The sequence below is a fragment of the Chiloscyllium punctatum genome, chromosome 7 (assembly GCF_047496795.1).
Source record: "Chiloscyllium punctatum isolate Juve2018m chromosome 7, sChiPun1.3, whole genome shotgun sequence".
NCBI lineage: Eukaryota > Metazoa > Chordata > Chondrichthyes > Orectolobiformes > Hemiscylliidae > Chiloscyllium > Chiloscyllium punctatum.
The window spans coordinates 105,334,095-105,351,686 of record NC_092745.1 but is presented as its reverse complement, the minus strand read 5'-3'; the positions used below and the strand labels follow the sequence as shown (position 1 = coordinate 105,351,686).

Genomic DNA, 17,592 nt, shown 5'->3' with positions numbered 1-17,592 from the left:
CATCCGCAAACTTGCTCACCCAACCTTCTAACCCTTCCTCCAGGTCATTTATAAAAATGACAAACAGCAATGGTCCCAAAACAGATCCTTGCGGAACACCGCTAGTGACGGCACTCCAAGATGAACCTTTGCCATCAACTACTACCCTCTGTCTTCTTCCAGCCAGCCAATTCCTAATCCAAACCTCCAACTCACCCTCAATGCCATATCCCTGTATTTTCTGCAGTAGCCTACCATGGGGGACCTTATCAAACGCCTTACTAAAATCCATATATACCACATCTACCGCTTTCCCCTCATCTACCTCCTTAGTCACCTTCTCAAAGAATTCAATAAGGTTTGTGAGGCACGACCTGCCCTTCACAAAACCATGCTGACTATCCTTGATCACATCATTCTTATCCAGATGTGCATAAATCCTATCCCTTACAATTCTCTCTAAGACTTTGCCCACAACAGAAGTGAGACTCACTGGCCTATAGTTACTAGGATTATCCCTACTCCCCTTCTTGAACAAGGGAACCACGTTTGCTAGCCTCCAGTCCTCTGGCACTACTCCTGTAGACAAAGAGGACACAAAAATCAAGGCCAATGGCTCTGCAATCTCCTCCCTTGCTTCCCAGAGAATCCTAGGATAACTGCCATCAGGCCCAGGGGACTTATCTATTTTCACCCTTGCCAGAATTTCCAACACCTCTTCTCTACATATCTCAAAGCCATCCATTCTACTTATTCGTGCCTCAGTATTCATATCGACAACAATGTCCTGTTCCTGAGTGAATACTGACGAAAAGTATTCATTCAGTGCCTCCACAATCTCTTCAGCCTCCACACGCAACTTCCCATTACTATCCTTGATTGGACCTATTCCTTCCCTAGTCATTCTTTTATTCCTAACATACCTATAGAAAGCCTTCGGGTTTTCCCTAATCCTACCAACTAAGGACCTTTCATGTCCCCTCCTTGCTGCTCTTAGCTCTCTCTTCAGGTCCTTCCGGGCTATCTTATAACTCTCAATCGCCCCTATTGAACCTTCACGCCTCATCTTTACAAAGGCCGCCCTCTTCCATTTAACAAGGGATTCCAACTCCTTATTAAACCACGGCTCCCTCACACGACCCTTTCCTCCCTGCCTGATAGGTACGTACTTATCAAGGACACTCAATAGTTGCTCCTTGAACAAGTTCCACATATCAATTACGCTCTTGCCTTGGAATCTACTTTTCCAATCCACACATCCTAAGTCATGCCTCAACGCATCATAATTTCCCTGCCCCCAGCTATAACTCTTGCCCTGTAGTACACACTTATCCCTCTCCATTACTAGAGTAAAAATCACCGAATTGTGGTCACTGTCCCCAAAGTGCTCACCTACCTCTAGTTCTAATACCTGGCCTGGTTCGTTACCCAGAACCAAATCCAGTATGGCCTCACCTCTTGTTGGCTTATCTACATATTGTGTCAGGAAACTCTCCTGCACACATTGCACAAACACTGACCCATCTAACGAACTTGAGCTATAGCTTTCCCAATCAATATCAGGAAAGTTAAAGTCTCCCATAACAATCACCCTATTACTGTCACTCTTCTCCTGAATCATCTTCGCAATCCTTTCTTCAACGATTCTAGGACTATTAGGAGGCCTGTAAAAGACTCCTAACAGGGTGACCTCACCTCTCCTATTCCTAACCTCAACCCAAACTACCTCAGATGGCAAATCTTCGTCCATCTTCCTTTCCACCGCTGTAATACTATCTTTGACAAGCAAAGCCACACCCCCCCCCCTTTTACCCCCACCTCTGACCCTACTAAAACATTTAAACCCTGGAACCTGCAACAGCCAATCCTGTCCCTGATCTAGCCATGTCTCCGTAATCCGTGATCTGTTGGGTTTTCGGATAGGTTGTTAATCTATATTCTGTTCTCTTTTGTTTGTGTTTCATTTCGTAATCTTGTAAATAAATTCTGATTTGTTTAAAACTAAGTGGTTTAACCAGCCACATCTGTCCTGGGATATTCATTTTACACCTGCTTAAAACAGCTAGCAAAGGTAGGGTCTGGGCTGCGTTCCTGACATGTTTTGAGGGGGTCTGGCCTGGTCTGTAACATTGGAATTGTGGTGGAGGCAGTTTCGATTGAGGCATTCAAGAGTGCATTCGATGAATATTTGGGTAGAAATGGTGTGCAGAGATATGGAGAAAAGAGAGGAGATTGGCACTAAATGCAGTGAAATGTATCAAATGGTCTTCTGAACATAACGATTCTGAGTAGCAGTGTCAGTAGCACCAGTCGCAAAGTTTCGTTAAGCAGGGAAATATAAATATTTTTTAAATGTGTATGTGGATTTGCAAGAAAATGACAAAGTAGATTGCTTTTGACAGCATGAGTGTTGGTGTAATGTTTGGAATTGCCTCCTGCTGTAAATGTGTGTACTGTAATCAATTCTGTGAATTTGTTTTGTAGGATTGTGTTACTAATCTTTGATTTGTATTCCTCTCCAGCTCAACAGATTTGGCCTATAAAAATGGAAATAACACTGAAGGTGGCTGCAGAAAAGGATTTGCCTCTGCACAGATGACAGCAATCTTCCCAAAGTAAGAAATCAATGCTGCCCGAAGTTTATCTCCTCTGTTTTTCTCTCCTTGCTTTTAGAGAATCTGTGATATTGAGTGACCATAATGCCAAGTGGTTGTTGAACAGAGAATCACTTTATTTTGCAACATTACATATATTTTAATTGTACTTTCTTTCAACTAACAACAGTAAAAGCAGCTTATCTCATTACTCATGAACATGTTTCTCAAATTCAAACTTTCAGCATATAAAGTTAGAACTGAATTTGTTCACCTGTGCACTTTGAACAGCATTTTAAGATGTCCTTCGAATGTGATGAGGTGCTATGAAATGACATTTTTAAAATAAATCTTTGCTGAATAGTAACTGAGTATCTTAAATTATGGTGTTGATATATTTGTGCAGTGAATGGCCATTGTTCTTTAGGAACTGTAGCAGGGTTAGAATCCTCAACTTGTAAGTGTGGCTGGAAGTTGCAGCATGAAGAAAATTAAAGTGTACTACAGGTGATGCTGCTGTCTGTGGCTGTTACGAAACTTGTTTGACTTGATGTGGTAAAGCATTTTAATTGCAAAGCTATTAGTATTACTCTCACAAAAAGCAACTTCTGATATCTCTGCAGTTTGCTGACACCCACAACAGTGGGCAACTACATGTTTGTGTTAACCTAAAAACACCTATACCTTTCCAGATACCACTACTACATGTAGAATGTAGTGTGACATCATCAAATCGTACATACTTTTGAAATGGGGTTCAGTGGCAGAGAGCCAAGATGTAAGAGGAAGGAATGGGGAACGTGGAGAGAAAACCAGTGGGGGTGAGGAGGGGCCCAAATCTCATCCTGACCACACCCACTCCTTTGAACTTTGCTCTTTCAAACTCCTCTTTTCTGGGTTTGATTTCTCCCTGGTCCCCTTTCATCAGAAAGACTTTCTCGTTAACTTTGACCAAGTGTAAATCTGAAGCAGGGAGTCTGATGTGAAGAGAACACGAAATGAGATAAGCTAGCTTGTAATATAAAAGAAGTTTTCAGGAGTTCTTTTAGACATATAAAAGGTAAGAGAAAGGCAAGAGTAGACTTTGGACTGCTGGAAAATAGGGCTGAAGAAATTCTAATGGGGAACAAAGAAGTGATGGAGGAATTGAATAGATATTTCCTATCAGTTTTCACAGTGGAAGACACCAGTAGCATACCAGGATTTTGAGAGTCAGGGGGCAGAGGTGAATGCAGTGACCATCACTAATGAGAAAGCACTAGGAAGCTGAAGTGTCTGATGGTGGGTAAGTAACTTGGACCAGGTGGATTGTTATTTCAGAATTCTGAAGAAGATAGCTGAGGAGAAGGTGGAGGCATTGGGGGGGTGATCTTTCAGGAATCACTGGAGTCAGGGAGGGTTCCAGAGGATTGGGAAATGGCTAATGTAACACTCTGGTTTAAAAAGGGAGGGAGGCAGAAGATGAGAAGCGATAGGTGAGTTAGCCTGACCTTGGTTGTTGGTTTGATTTTAGAGTCCATAATTAAGGCTAAGATTGCAGTACTTAGAAGTGTCCGAAAAATAGGGCTATCAGTGTGGCTGTGTAAATGGAAGATCATGTCTGACAAATCTGTTAGAATTCTTAGATAAAGAAGAGCCAGTAGAAGTGAAGCATTTGGATTTCCAGAAGACCTTTGACAAGATCCTGCACAGGAGTTGTCTTAAGTAATATAAGACCCATGATGTTAGGAGCAAGATACTGGCATGGAGAGAGCCATGGAGTTACACATGGGTCCCTGTTGGGACCACAATTATTCACGTTATACATTAATGATCTGGACAAAGGAACTGAGATGGCATTGTTGGTAGGTTTGCATTGACACAAAGATAGGTGGAGGGACAGGTAATATTGAGGAAATGTGGAGGTTGCAGGAGGACTGGGACAGGATAAGACAGCAGAAAAAGAAGTAGAAGATGCAATATAATGTGGGAAAGTGTGAGATTATGTACTTTGGAAGGAAGAATAGAGGGTAGACTATTTTCTAAACAGGAAAAGGCATCAGAAATCTAAAGTATAAAGGAAGTTAGGAGTCTACTTCAGGATTCTCTTAAGGGTAATATGCAGGTTCATTTGAGAATTAGGAAGGCAAATGCAATGTTAGCACTCATTTCAAGTGGGCTAGGATATGTCAGCAGAGATGTACTGCTGAGGCTTTATAATGCTCTGGTCAGACCGCATTTAGAGTATTGTGAGCAGTTTTGGGCTCCTTATATGAAGTTTTGGGAACTTGGGGAGGTTCGTGATGATACCTTGGGGATAGTCCGTATCACGATAGAGGAGATGTTGGACATATTTGAATGTATGAAGGTGGATAAATCTCCTCTTCCTGATAAGATATATCCAAGATCCCTGCAAAAGGCTAGAGAAGAATTTGTGGGACCCCTGGCTGATTTTTTTTCATCATCATTGGCCATGTATGAGGTCCTGGAAGACTGGAAGGTATTGTATGTTGAGCCCTTATTCAAGAAGGGCTGCAATGAAAAACCTGGAAACTATAGACTTGAGAAGTGTTATGAAGGTATAGGTGTGTACTATACCTTTAAGAGAGACTTGAAGTTGGCACTGACTTAGGCACAGAGTGTGCTGAAAGAATTTAAAATGTAACATAGAACAATACAGTGCAGAACAGGCCCTTCCGCCCTCGATGTTGCACCAATCTGTGAACTAATCTAAGCCCCTCCCCTTCACTATCCTGTCATCATCCATACGCTTATCCAAGCACTGTTTAAATGCCCCTAATGTGGCTGAGTTAAGTACATTGGTTGGCAGGGCATTCCACGCTCTTACCAGTCTGAGTATAGAACCTACATCTGTCTTAAATCTATCACTCTTCAATTTGCAGCTATGCCCCCTTGTACAAGCCATCGTCATCATCCTAGGAAAAAGACTTTCACTGTCCACCCTATCTAATCCTTTGATCATTTTTATGTCTCTATTAAATCCCCTCTTAGTCTTCTTCTCTCCAGTGGGAACAGACCCAAGTCCCTCAGCCTTCCCTCATAAGACCTTCCCTCCAGACCAGGCAACATCCTAGTAAATCTTCTCTACACCTTTTCCAGTGTTTCCACATCCTTCCTGCAATGTAAAATGTGACTATTAATAGTGCAGCTGAGTTGCCATGATATTCAAATTCGGCCAATCAATTTAAATTATGCTCCACATACCAAAATCAATCAAATTTGAATTTCGTATTTTGACAACATCAAACCAAGGAAATGGTCTGATGTTTTGGGGTATTAAACCAGACATTTTGAACAGTTAGAGGGAAAACTGCCAAGAACACCAACAAGTATAGACTGCTCTCTGAAAGGTATCTGTTCATATGAAAGACCTGCAAAGCAGAATACGGAAGAAAAGATGACAGAGAAAAATCTACAGAGGAAAATCTATAAAGGAAAATTGACAAAGTTGGCTGGTTTTGAAACTGATTTTTTTTTGCAACTCTTAATCGGGTTTTTTTTTCAGGCCAGTATTGTAGAATAAGAGGGAAAAGATAGAATAAGAGGGAAAAGATAGGTTAAAGAGAAAGGAGTTGTAAATATTTGCTAGTTTTAATATTTTCTGTTGGATTTAATGAATAAAATAGTTAGTTTTTACATTAAATGGTGACCTCTGGGATAGTTTCATGCCCCTCGAAATTTAACAGATTACAGCGCAAGGTGAGCTTCTCTGTGTGTCGGGTTTAAATTAGCAGAGGGGTTTACTCTGTGTTGTAACAGTTTGGGGGTTTATCGCCAGGATTTGAACAGTTTAGGGGCTTTTGTCCACGATTTGAACAGGTTTAGGTAAATCCTGTCTGAGATTTGGACAGATTTGGATAAGTCTGGGGTAAGAAAAAAGCCCAGTAGTTTTAAACATTTGCAGGCTAGTGTCCTCGATCTTTAAAAAAGACATGGGTGATGCAATTTGTTTAACTTCAGTGACTTGTGTTGGTGAAATTAAAAGTGAGAGAATTGACTCTTTAAATTGCTAGATAGGGTCTGGAGTTTGAAGATGATTCTCAAATTTGCCAAGAAAGTTTGGAAGGAAAGGAAAAGGCCATACTTTTAGAATTAGCAAATAAGTTAGATTTGGGTTTAATCAAGGACAAAATAAAGCTGAAATTGTAAGGGAATTACTCAAACACTTAAACGTGTCAGAGAAACATACACATGCAGTAGAGTTAGAAAAACTTAAATTTCAATTGAGGAAAATGGAGTTTGAAGATAAACAAAGAGAGAGAGGAAAGAAAGAGGGAGAGAGCAAGAGAGAGAGACAAGGTTCTTAGCTAAGCAAAGAGAGAAGAAATGGAGAGAGAGAACCTTCTTAGCTGAGGAAAAAGAGAGAATTTGAACTTGAGAAGTTGCGACTTAGTCAGCAAAGTCGAGTTGAAAGGATGGAGATTAAAAGAGAAGGTAATTAAAAATACAAGTATGTCAAAAATCTGCCACATTTTGATGAGGAAAATGTTGAAGCTTTCTTTATTTCATTTGAAAATTGGCTAGGTAGATGGAGTGGTCTGAAGATTTATGGGTAATGCGAGTTCAAACTAAACTGGTAGGCAGAGCTAGTGAGGTACTTGCCATACTGTCAAGAGATTATGAAGAGGTCAAGCAGGCTATTTTAAGAGCTTATGAATTGGTACCAGGCGCGAATAGTCAGTGGTTCAGAAACATAAAGAATGAACCAGGTCGGACTTACGTTGAGTTTGAAAGCATTAACATCATCATTTTGATAGATGGATGTGGGCCTTAAAGATAAATAAGACCTATAAGACTCTAAGAGAGATTATTCTTCTGGAGAAGTTTAAAAACTCACTTCCAGAAATTGTAAGAATTCACGTGGATGAACAGAAAGTTCAGGAAATGAGAAGGACCGTGGAATTAGCAGATGAATACATTTTGGCGCATAAGAGAAGCTTCCGGCCAGAAAGCTGACCTGTGAGGGATAGCAGTTGGGAGAAGGGGAAATCCTACACTATGAAACAGAGTAGAGAACACTGGGGGGGTCGCTGTTTATCACAGGTTAAAATAGAAGCCCAAGAATCATAGAGGTGTACAGCATGGAAATAGACCCTTTGGTCAACTTGTCCATGCCAACCAGATATCCCAACCCAATCTAGCCCCACCTGTCAATACCCGGCCCATATCCCTCCAAACCCTTCCTATTCATATACTCATCCAAATGCCTCTTAAATGTTACAATTGTACTAGCCTCTGCCACTTCCCCAGGTAGCTCATTCCATACACATACCACCCTCTGCGTGAAAACATTGCCCCTTAGGTCTCTTTTATATCTTTCCCCTCTCACTCTAAACCTATGCCCTCTAGGTCTGGACTCCCTGACCCCAGGGAAAAGACTTTGTCTATTTATCCTATCCATGCCCCCATAATTTTGTAAACCTCTATAAGGTCACCCCTCAACCTTCGACACTCCAGGGAAAACAGCCCCAGCCTGTTCAGCCTCTCCCTGTAGCTCAAATCCTGGCAACATCCTTGTAAATCTTTTCTGAACCCTTTCAAGTTTCACAACATCTTTCCAATAGGACAGAGACCGGAATTGCACGCAATATTCCAAAAGTGGCCTAACCAATGTCCTATACAGCCGCAACATGACCTCCCAACTCCTGTACTCAATACTCTGACCAATAAAGGAAAGCATACCAAACACTGCCTTCACTGCCCTATCTACCTGCGACTCCACTTTCAAGGAGCTATGAATCTGCACTCCAAGGTCTCTTTGTTCAGCAACATTGCCTAAGACCTTACCATTAAGTGTATAAGTCCTGCTAAGATTTGCTTTCCCAAAATGTAGCACCTCGAATTTATCTCAATTAAACTCCATCTGCCACTTCTCAGCCCATTGGCCCTTCTGATCAAGATCCCATTGTAATCAGAGGTAACCTTCTTCACTGTCCACTACACCTCCAATTTTGGTGTTATCTGCAAACTTACTAACTATACCTCTTATACTCCCATCCAAATCATTTTTATAAATGATGAAAAGTAGTGGACCCAGCACTGATCCTTGTGGCAGTCCACTGGTCACAGGCCTCCAGCCTGAAAAACAACCCTCCACCAACACCCTCTGTCTTCTACCTTTGAGCCAGTTCTGTATCCAAATGGCTAGTTCTTCTTGTATTCAATGAGATCTAACTTTGCTAACCAGTCTCCCATGTGGAACTTTGTCGAACACCTTACTGAAGTCCATACAGATCATGTTCACCACTCCGTCCTCATCAATCCTCTTTGTTACTTCTTCAAAAAACTCAATCAAGTTTGAGACATAATTTGCCGTGCCACGTTGACTATCCCTAATCAGTTCTTGCCTTTCCAAATGCATGTACATCCTATCCCTCAGGATTCCCTCCAACAGCTTGCCCACCACCAACATTAGGCTCACTGGTCTATAACTCCCTGGCTTGTCCTTACCACTTTCTTAAACAGTGGCATCATGTTAGCCAACCTCCAGTCTTCCGGCACCTCACCTGTGACTATCTATGATTCAAATATCTCAGCAAGGGGCCCAGAAATCACTTCCCTAGCTCCCCACAGACTTCCTAGGTACACCTGATCAGATCCAGGGGATTTATCCACTTTTAAGTGTTTCAAGTCATCCAGCACTTCCTCCTCTGTAATATGGACATTTTCCAAGATGTCGCCATTTATTTGCCTACATTCTATATCTTTTATGTCCTTTTCCACAGTAAGCACTGATGCAAAATTATCATTTAGTATCTCCCTCGTCTCCTGTTGCTCCACACAAAGGCTCCAAGGAGGTGAAAGGCCTTAGGTGTTTCCACTGTGGTAAAGTGGAACACGTAAAGTCGTTATCGAAAGGCACTGTGGGAAAAGATGTGGTAAAAGAAGCTCAGCCTGTGGCATTAATGAAAGTTGTAAAGGAAACCCCAAGAAGAGCTGAGGAGGTGCAGGAGAGTGCACAGGGGCTGGGTATGGAGTTAGTACCTGATCTCTATAAAGAATTTGCTTCTGTGGATAAAGGTTACTCAGAAAGAATAGGGAACATGGTCAAGAAGTTATAATTTTGAGAAATACGGGATCTAACCAGTCTCCTAATAGTAAGAGATGAGTGAATTTGCATTCTTTCTGATCTGTTACCTGAGAGTGTGGTAATTTGTGGGATAGATGGGCAGAAATGTAGCTTTTCCTGATGTACAGTCAGGTTTGAGTGCCAACTCAAGAATTGGGAAATAACAATGGGGTTCATTGACTGAGTGTCTGCTCCAGGAATTCAGTTTGTTCTTGGGAATGATTTAGCCGGGCCCAACGTGGGAGTGACACCCCTTATTGTTGAAAAGCCCAAGGAAGATCAAGAAACTGAGGAGTTAAAAGAAAAATACCCTGGTATTTTCTCAGACTGTGTCGTAACAAGATCCCACCATCATAAGTCACAGTGCGAAGCAAAAACTAAAGAGAAGGATGACAAAGTTGAAGTTCAGTAAGTGGACATCCTGTTTGACGTAATGGTGCAGGAAAAACCTGAACAGGCAGAAGATCAGACAGAAGTATTTAGTCCTGAAAGGCTAAGGGACTTGCAACAGAAAAACAAGACGACAAAAGATATGTGAATGCATTCTCTGAAAAGGAGGCTGAGAATATTCCTGAGGACTAGTATCTGAAAGATATGATCTGAAGGCAGAAATGGAGACCATGGCAGGTTAGTTGAGAGGAGAAATGGGCTGAAGTGCACCAGATTGTGTTGCTGGTAGTTTACAGACGGGAAGTGTTACGGGTAGCACGTGAACTCCTGTAGGAGGTCACCTCGGTGTATGAAAGACTCAGGCTAAGGTACACAAACATTTTTATTGGCTTGGAATGCACAAGGATGTGGTTAACTTTTGCCATATGTGTCATACATGCCAAATGGTAGGTCAGCCACAGGTGGCAATAAAACCTGCACCTTTATTGTCAATTCCCACATTTGAAGAACCTTTCACACAGGTCACAATTGATTGTGTAGGCCCCCTCCCGAGATCTAAAAATGGGAACTAGTAGTTGTTGACCATAATGAATGTGTCTACCAGATTTTGGGAGACAATTTCATTGCAGAGTATTAAGACAAAAAGAGTGGTACAAGTGTTCGTAGCTGTCTCCATGCGATATAGGCTACCCAGAGAGATTCAGTCGGACCTTGGGTCTAATTTTACTATTAGCCTGTTTATGGAGTTCATGGATAGCTTAGGTGTGCAGCACTTAAAATCAAGTGTGTATCATCCTGAATCCCAGGAAGCTTTAGAAGGGTGGCATCAGACCTTGAAGACCATGTTGAGAGCATAGTGTCAAGATTACCCAAATGATTGGGATAAAGGTGTCCCATTTGTATTATTTGCTATTAGAGATGCCCGAAATGAATCTACTCAGTTTACTCCCTTCGAGTTGATATTTGGGCATGAAGTGAGAGGTCCTTTGAAATTAATGAAAGAAAAGTTGACATGCCAAAGTAGGAGATTATGTATTAGAGGTGAGTTAGCTAAACAGCACCTAAAGAGGGCACAGCATAGAATAAAGCAGGTGGCAGATTAAAAGCCTGAGATTCGGTTGTTTTTTTTCCCAAGTAGGTGATGTGTTAGTACTGTAACTGGTGATAGGAGATCCCTTTAAAGCCAGATTCAGTGGTCCCTTATCAAATTGAGAAAACGTTGAGTCAGGTGAACTATCTAGCAAAGATGTTAGATAGAAGAAAATGGTATTGGGTTTGTCATGTGAACATGTTGAAACCGTATTACACGAGAGAGAAATGAGTATTAGTTGCTGCCCCGCAGAGTGAGGAATCAAATCCAGCTGTTGTGGATTTTGATTTGCCTCAAAGTAGATTAAAAAATGAAGAAGCCCTTGCGGAGTGGGATAGGTTAGTAAACTCTCTGTCTCGGGGACAACAAAAGCAGTTTAAAGACTTGTTAGTGCAGACCAAGGACAAATGTAGGAATCTGTCGGGTGAGTGACTTGGAAGGGTACTTGAAGGTGGTGGTGTTCCCATGTATCTGCTACCCTTGTCCTTTTAGATGGAAGTGGTCATGGGTTTGAAAGGTGCTGTCTGAGGATCTTATGTGAATTTCTGCAGTGCTTCTTGTAGATAGTACACACTGCTGCTGCTGAACGTTGGTGCTGGAAGGGAGTTGATGTTTGTGGTGTCAGATCAAGTGGGCTGCTTTGACCTGGATGATGTCAAACTTCTTGAGTATTGTTGGAGCTACACCCATCCAGGCAGGTGGGGAGTATTATAGAACATAGAATAATACAGCGCAGTACAGGCCCTTCGACCCTCGATGTTGCGCCGACCTGTCATCCCAATCTGAAGCCCATCTAACCTGCACTATTCCATGTACGTCCATCTGCTTGTCCAATGACGCCTTAAATGTACTTAAAGTTGGAGAATCTACTACCGTTGCAGGCAAAGCATTCCATACTCTTACTACTTTCTGAGTAAAGAATTAATGTATATTCCATCGTACTCCAACCTTGTGCCTTACTGCTAAACTCCTTACCAAGTCCACTCCAGTTAGTATTGTCCTCAGTCCTTTGTAATCACCTTGACTTAAGTTAAGCACAGTTGAACCCTGTGTTTGAAACCGAATGCTAAATTCTATCATGTTATGGTCACTTACCTAGGGCAATTTTTATTTTGTGATTATTTATTATACCTGCCTCATTACCCATACCAAATCAAAAGTTGTCTGATCCCTGACTGATTTCACAACATATTGTTCGATGAACATGTCCAAATATATGTGTTCATAGCTACTTTTGTCAATCTGACTTTCCCATCTACATGAAGGTTAAAATCACCTATGATTAATGAACTGCCTTTTTTTCATGCCCTCATTATTCTCAGCATTTGTTCACAATATCAAATGTCAGACATCTCTGGGCACCATATCCATGAATTCCATTCACCCCCCCATCCCCATCTCCTCCTCCTCACCTCCTTCCCAACCACACTTACTGTCTCTCTCTCTCTCTTCCCTTTTCCCTCCTCTTTCCTTTTCCCTCCTCTTTCGACATATGCCACCACTTCATCATTAGCATAAATATCACCCTTTCCTAATTATTTTCAGTTCTGATAAAACGTCTCTGGATTCAAAATGTTAATCTGTTTTTCTTTCTGTAGGTGCTTCCAGACCTGTTAAAGTTCTTTCTGTTTTTGTTTCAAATTTCCAACATTCATAGTTCTTTGATTTTATGTTAGTTTTTGCAACACAGGATATAAAGTATCCATGTAAAGTCATGGTATTTGTACCAGCAACCTTTCCACAATTAGATCATGGAGCTATCGTTTGTCCAAAACTAGAATGAGTATGCATAATGCTTGACTGAATTAATTCATCAGTTACAAAGAGCCAGTTTGGTTATAAATCTTGCTAAAACTGAATTTTCCAAAATAAAAGTATTTGGGCCACACTGCGGGACAAGGTCAAATAGCACTTCAATGAGCAAAAGTAAGTGCTGTCTTAGATTTTTCTGTGTCTAAGACAAAATAAGAACACTTTGCTATATCTTGGTATGAATGGGTTTTATCAAATATTTGTTTGTGAATTGCCCCCTTTGACAATTTTTTTGAAGAAATGGCAGAAATTTGAATAAACAAAAAAATATTAGAATGCCTTTGATAGTTTAAAAGCTCTACTGACTACTGCACTAGTTTTAATAGCAGCTAATTTAAACTGACTGTGAATTGTAATGGCATCAGTGCTGATGCAGTGTTGTCACAGGTAGGTGAAATGGGGATTGATTGGCCGGTGAGTTATTTTTCAAAGAAATTAAATGCTTATTAACAAAAATCATCAACAATTTTGAAATAGATGCTATGTTTGGTCTTGGCTTCACAAGTATTTGAGACCTACATTTCAAACAGTTCTGCAGAGACTGTTACTCATATGGACCATAATGTTTTTTTTCAAGAGGCTTCATTGGAGTTTAATGCTATAGCCATGCAATTCAAAACTTATTCATCTTCAAGAAAATATTACTATAGTGGACACTGAGTTAACAGCAAATAGGAAAGAAAAATATTTTGATGTAGAACGATTGTAATGAAAATCCTTGAATTTACTGGAAATATTATCACCAGTATAAAGTAGTGGTATTGATAAGAAATAGTGATAAAATGAAAATGCCTCTTAAGGAAACCTTTATATTTTCTCCTTAGAGAGAGAGGTGATCAATTATTTGTGAATTAGGATTTTAAAATAGGGGTAAATTACTTTTTAGTTTTAATCCTGTGAAGGTGACTTTTTTTTGAAGAGGTCAGAAAGTCTTTTTTGAACAGAGAGTTTAGACATTATTCCCAAGAAACCATCCGAGTTAAATAAAATGACTGGACAAAGTAACTGGATGGTTAATTGTTAAAAATTTTGAAATTCATTGACCTAGAAGAAAGACCAAGGCCCCTAACTAGGTTTCAGTTGAGAAAAGCAGTTTCATTAAGGCAATAGGGGATGTTAGTTTGTGGCAGTCCAGGACTTCAGAATTGAGCAGAAGCCATTAAACTACTTGCACAATTTAAATAAGCAGAGCTTTTTTAAAAGTTCAGTTTGGAAACGTCAGTGAAGTAGAATGTATCTCTGGGAGAAATAATATTTGAGAGAATTGTATCTGGTAAATGTATAGAAAGTTGCAGAAAGTAAGTACTTCAATATTGTCAGTGAATTATAAAATTATGATAATTAGGGTTATGCAGAATTAGTTATATCTGTATATGTTATATGTAAGTAGATAGATTATAAATTTTATTTTGCAGTTTGGCTATCAAGCCATTCTCATGCCTAAGCCTAACTTGCCCAGTATTACTATTGGATGGGATCATCATAGATGAAATAGTTAAGTGTAGAGGTAACAAAAGATTAGAAGGATGAGGGGTTTAGCTGACGATGGGCTGAGGCGGGAACATGGATAAACAATGCAATGGAGATCTTGAGGAAGAGTTAGATGAAGATAGTTGTAAGGTAAAAACAATGACTGCAGATGCTGGAAACCAGATTCTGGATTATCCGTGCTGAAAGAGCACAGCAGTTCAGGCAGCATCTGAGGAGCAGTAAAATCGACGTTTCGGGCAAAAGCCCTTCATCAGGAATAAAGGCACCACTTCCGCCCCCACCAATGCCACTCACTGGCATTCTGCTGACACATCCCCCACAGATCCCACTGTCACTATTCCTGGCTCCAGAACCCTGAGGGGAACACCACCCCTCCTCATGACTCCACCCCCATTCCCAACACCACACCCACTCCAGTTACTGGCTCTGCCCCCCACTCCCAGCTCCACACCCACACCAGGTCCCAGCTCCCAGCCCTGCTGAGTTTTCACCACACTCCAGACCTTCCCCTCACTGAGGACGAACGATCAGTCCTCAGCAAAGGACTTGCCTTCATCCCCCTCCGTCCACGCATCAATGAATTTAATACACACCGTGACATCGAACACTTCTTCCGCCGCCTCCGCTTCTGAGCTTACTTTCACAATCAGGACTCCCGCTCACCTTCCGAGGACCCCTTTGCCCACCTCCAACACACTGCACCCACCTGGACACCCCGCGCTGGCCTATTACCTGCCCTCGACCTCTTCATTTCCAACTGCCGCCGGGACATTAACCGCCTCAACCTGTTTACCCTCTCCCCCACTCCAACCTCTCACCCTCACAACGCGCAGCCCTCCAATCCCTCTGCTCTAATCCTGACCTCACCATCAAGCCAGCAGATAAAGGGGGCGTAGTGGTAGTCTGGCGCACTGACCTCTACACTGCTGAAGTCAAACGCCAACTCGAGGACACCTCTTCCTACCGCCCCCTCGACCATGACCCCACCCCCCATCACCAAACCATCATCTCCCAGACCATACAGAACCTCATCACCTCAGGAGAACTCCCACCCACAGCTTCCAACCTCATAGTCCAGGAACCCCATACTGCCCGGTTCTACCTCCTTCCCAACATCCACAAGCCTGAACACCCTGGCCGACCCATTGTCTCAGCATGCTCCTGCCCCACTGAACTCATCTCTACCTACCTCGACACTGTCCTATCCCCCCTAGTCCAGGAACTCCCCACATATGTTCGAGACACCATCCACACCCTCCACCTCCTCCAAGACTTCCGTTTCCCCGGCCCCCAACGCCTCATCTTCACCATGGATATCCAATCCCTCTACACCTCCATCCGCCATGACCAGGGCATCCAAGCCCTCCATTTTTCCCTCTCCCAACGTCCCCAACAGTACCCTTCCACCGACACTCTCATTCGTTTGGCCGAGCTGGTCCTCACCCTTAACAATTTCTCCTTCGAATCCTCCCACTTCCTCCAGACCAAAGGCGTAGCCATGGGCACACGTATGGGCCCCAGCTATGCCTGTCTCTTTGTTGGCTATGTAGAACAGTCATTCTTCCATAATTACACTGGCACCACTCCCCACCTCTTCCTCCGCAACATTGATTGACGCCACCTCGTGCTCCCGCGAGGAAGTTGAGCAATTCATCTACTTCACCAACACATTCCACCCTGACCTTAAATTTACCTGGACCATCTCTGACACCTCCCTCCCTTCCTGGACCTCTCCATCTCCATTAATGATGACCGACTTGACACTGACATTTTTTACAAACCCACCGACTCTCACAGCTACCTGGATTACACCTCTTCTCACTCTACCACTTGCAAAAATACCATCCCGTGTTCTCAATTCCTCCGCCTCCTCCGTATCTGCTCCCGGGAGAACCAGTTCCACCACAGAACACACCAGATGGCCTCCTTCTTTAGAGCCCGCAATTTCCCTTCCCACGTGGTTAAAATGCCCTCCAACGCATCTCGTCCACATCCCGCACCTCCGCCCTCAGACCCCACCCTCCAACCGTAACAAGGACAGAATGCCCCGGTGCTCACTTTCCACCCTACCAACCTTCGCAGAAACCAAATCATCTGCCGACATTTCCGCCACCTCCAAAAGGACCCCACCACCAGGGATATATTTCCCTCCCCACCCCTTTCCGCCTTCCGCAAAGACCATTGCCTCCGTGACTACCTGGTCAGGTCCATGCCCCCCTACAACCCACCCTCCCATCCTGGCACCTTCCCCTGCCACTGCAGGAATTGCAAAACCTGCGCCCACTCCTCCTCCCTTACCTCTATCCAAGGCCCTAAAGGAGGCTTCCACATCCATCAAAGTTTTACCTGCACATCCACCAATATCATTTATTGTATCCGTTGCTCCCGATGCGGTCTCCTCTACATTGGGGAGACTGGACGCCTCCTAGCAGAGCGCTTTAGGGAACATCTCCGGGACACCCGCACCAATGAACGACACCCTGTGGTCCAACATTTCAACTCCCCCTCCAACTCTGCCGAGGACATGGAGGTCCTGGGCCTCCTTCACCGCTGCTCCCTCACCACCAGGCACTTGGAGGAATAACGCCTCATCTTCTGCCTTGGAACACTTCAACCCAGGGCATAAATGTGGACTTCAACAGTTTCCTCATTTCCCCTTCCCCATCTCGTCCTAGTTCCAAACTCATGACTTGTCCTACCTGCCTATCTTCTTTTCCACCTATCCACTCCACCCTCCTCCCTGACCTATCACCTTCATCCCCTCCCCCACTCACATATCGTACTCTATGCTACTTTCTCCCCACCCCCACCCTCCTCTAGCTTATCTCTCCACCCTTCAGGCTCTCTGCCTTTATTCCTGATGAAGGGCTTTTGCCCGAAACGTCGATTTCGCTACTCCTTGGATGCTGCCTGAACTGCTGTTCTCTTCCAGCACCACTAATCCAAAGATAGTTGTAAACTCACCTACGGGATTGCAGAGATTTTGCATGTTCTATTTCCTTTTCAGTGAATGGATAGGGAAAGATTAGGTTTAGTGGTGAAGCAAAGGAGACTGTGGTGGGTTCTGAAAACAATGGTTTCAGTTTTGCCAACATTGAATCAGAGAAATTTTCTGTTTCACAAGTAAAGGAATCTAGTGAAGTTGGTGTTACAGAACTGGTTGTTGT

The 17,592-nt window shown here is 42.8% G+C and overlaps 1 protein-coding gene across 5 annotated transcripts in view; it reads left to right on the top strand.

The window, feature by feature from the left end:
• st3gal3a (ST3 beta-galactoside alpha-2,3-sialyltransferase 3a) overlaps window positions 1-17,592 on the top strand; it is a 503,401-nt gene that overhangs the window by 116,002 nt on the left and 369,807 nt on the right. For all 5 annotated transcript variants that reach the window (XR_011961176.1, XM_072574509.1, XM_072574508.1 and 2 more), the window contains one exon: window positions 2,502-2,594. Coding sequence is in view for 4 of the 5 variants with exons in the window: in XM_072574509.1 (XP_072430610.1) it covers window positions 2,502-2,594 (93 nt within the window). In the remaining variant the exon portion in view is untranslated. The remainder of the gene's footprint in view (window positions 1-2,501; window positions 2,595-17,592) is intronic.